The sequence below is a fragment of the Adiantum capillus-veneris genome, chromosome 8, assembly GCF_014529385.1.
Source record: "Adiantum capillus-veneris isolate H3 chromosome 8, ASM1452938v2, whole genome shotgun sequence".
Classification (NCBI taxonomy): Eukaryota; Viridiplantae; Streptophyta; class Polypodiopsida; order Polypodiales; family Pteridaceae; genus Adiantum; species Adiantum capillus-veneris.
In genome coordinates, this window is record NC_140938.1 from 71,803,695 (window position 1) to 71,805,937 (window position 2,243).

The 2,243-nt window shown below is 40.0% G+C and overlaps 1 protein-coding gene across 1 annotated transcript; it reads right to left on the reverse strand.

Moving 5' to 3' along the window:
• Positions 1-202: 202 nt before the first annotated feature.
• On the reverse strand, positions 203-1,863 carry LOC147452354 (ribulose-phosphate 3-epimerase, cytoplasmic isoform-like). Its single transcript, XM_086518074.1, has 6 exons — positions 1,710-1,863; positions 1,515-1,621; positions 1,310-1,407; positions 911-1,003; positions 680-721; positions 203-589 (listed from the first exon to the last, which is right to left on the reverse strand). The coding sequence occupies exons 2-6, from the start codon at positions 1,597-1,599 to the stop codon at positions 431-433; spliced, it is 477 nt and encodes a 158-aa protein (XP_086374200.1). The 5' UTR covers positions 1,600-1,621; positions 1,710-1,863; the 3' UTR covers positions 203-430.
• Positions 1,864-2,243: the final 380 nt, after the last annotated feature.

The following is a 2,243-nucleotide window of genomic DNA, read 5'->3' on the forward strand; positions in this document are numbered from 1 at the left end:
CAAAATATGATGGAGCCTCCCCCCCACCCGTGTCCAATACACTCACAAGACAACTACAGAAGGCATGTGCTTGCAAGGTACAATAGGGGAGTTTGTGGGTGTGTGTGCAAGCTCAGTCCTACCCACATTGGCCGAGTCATGAGTCGGCCCATAAGCACCTTAGTGTTGAAATCATGATCGTCTCACTAAATGCACAAGCACAAGAATCAACAAATCTTTTTGGAGCATGCATCACCCATTTGAGTGATACTTTATTACCTGTTTGTTTTCATCTTCAGGCATGTAGTAAATATGCATGTGCATGAGCCCAATAATACTAGAGGTTTCTCTAAAAATTACATATATATCTTCATGGAAATATGTAAACGTATTGACGATACAAAAATCTGAAACTGTCTCTATATCCACTGGTCTAAAAGAGCATCTGCAACTAAAACCCTCTCATGGTAGCATCTTGTACTTTACTCCGTAAAAGGCTAATGACACCAGCAGGGTCCTGAGATCCAAAAACTGAGCTTCCAGCAACTATGCAATTTGCACCGGCCTTAGCAGCTTCTTCGATGGTTGAGGGGCCTAGCCCTCCATCTACCTATTTGCCATAACAAAAAAGAGCCTCAACTAAAGCAATACGCACCAAATGGTTTTTATCTCTGTATGTTTGGAACAAAAATTGGCTTACCTCAATATGTAGCCAAGGAAATTTCTTCCGAAGGATATTAACCTGTTGCCACGAGTATATAAAAAAGTCGTCAGTAAAAACCATCCTCAAGAAACCCATATAATCAACCATTCACAATTCATTTAACACAGGATAATTGTCAGGGAGTTTATGTAACCCTACTAGTAGGTGGACACATGATTGATGTACCAAACAGATTTCTTACGGAAACAAAGCAAGAAGCACACTAACTTTGGTCATCATTTCTGGAATAAACTTCTGCCCACCAAACCCAGGTTCCACAGTCATCACCAATACCATGTCAACGTGCTCTTCACCTTCAACCTAATCATTTAATTAGCCACAAAGAAACAAACAATGTTATTTACAAAACTCATCAAGAATCAACATCAACGCCTGCATTACTTGCCAACATTTAAAGGGCTGACAATTCTTCACTCATTGATAATCAACAACATCAAAGCCTGCATTACACAGCCAACATTTATAGAGCTGACAAATCTTGCTAAACAGCCACTCTGTACCCCAAAAGCAGCATTTCATGCCACCAATATCATAGCCTCATATATTATAATGCACTTGAATTCCTGTCAATCCAAGTTGATTCGCCGTTGGGGAAGGAAGCCTTACTAAAGGAAATATCTGTTCAACGGATGTCCCAGGCCTCAACGCAACCCCAGCTTGCATTCCAGCAGATTTAATGCTCTTTAAGAGATCCTTCCATTCATCTGTAAAAAACCGAAGACATTCAATTGTAACATTGGATTGCAAAAACCTCAAATTTGACAAAAGCTTATAAATGTGGCCATCTGTGTCCAGGATCAGTCAGCACTACCTTTTACCACTTCAATATGAAAAGTAAATCCAGAAGCTCCAGCTTGCGCAAATGGAGCAACATAATCTGAGGGATTGGTAACCATAAGGTGGCAGTCCAGGAAAGCACTGCAACAAAAGTCAATTCTTCATAACCAACTTAAAAAACATAGAACAAGAAGAAAAAGGTAACCTTATCCTCTCGAAGGAAACTTACTCTGTGTGCTTTCTTAAGCTCTGAATTACAGGGGCTCCGATCGTTAAGTTTGGCACAAAATGACTGCAAACAGAATAATTTAAATTGGCACATGCTCAATTCAAAACAAAAAAAAAACTGCTGCCAGACAATGGTATACATGGTTTCCAAGAAAAACAAGGTTCTCTTTCCAGCAGCAAAACAAACTCTCCCCCCCCCCCCCCCCCCCAAGTTTCTTTTTTCACAAAATAATCTTCTATTGAAATAAGCATCTCAAGGGCACAGCCTCAAGATAAATTGTACAATAGCCAATCACCACATAGGTGGGATGCCCAAATGTCCATAAATATACAATGAATGACCAAGACTATTTCTTGCTTTTCAAAAAACTCTCTCACAGCTCCTAACATACATTCTTTTGTGATCCAAGAGGGGGATTTCCTTTTTTTAGCAAGAAAAAGATCCTTTCATCAGTTAAGAAAAAATGCCAAATGGGCTACAAACTGCCTCTACTAGAGAGGGCCATATCAAAATGTGGGGAGCCTCTCCCAATGA

Bases quoted from the DNA above. Each gene is read 5' to 3' on its own strand.
- LOC147452354 (XM_086518074.1), bottom strand. From the start codon at position 1,599: ATGGTTACCAATCCCTCAGATTATGTTGCTCCATTTGCGCAAGCTGGA. The intron at 1,408-1,514 runs GTAGTGCTGACT...GGTTTTTTACAG, and splicing joins TCATATTGAAGTGGTAAAAG to ATGAATGGAAGGATCTCTTA. The intron at 1,004-1,309 runs GTAAGGCTTCCT...TTAAATGATTAG, and splicing joins TTGAACAGATATTTCCTTTA to GTTGAAGGTGAAGAGCACGT.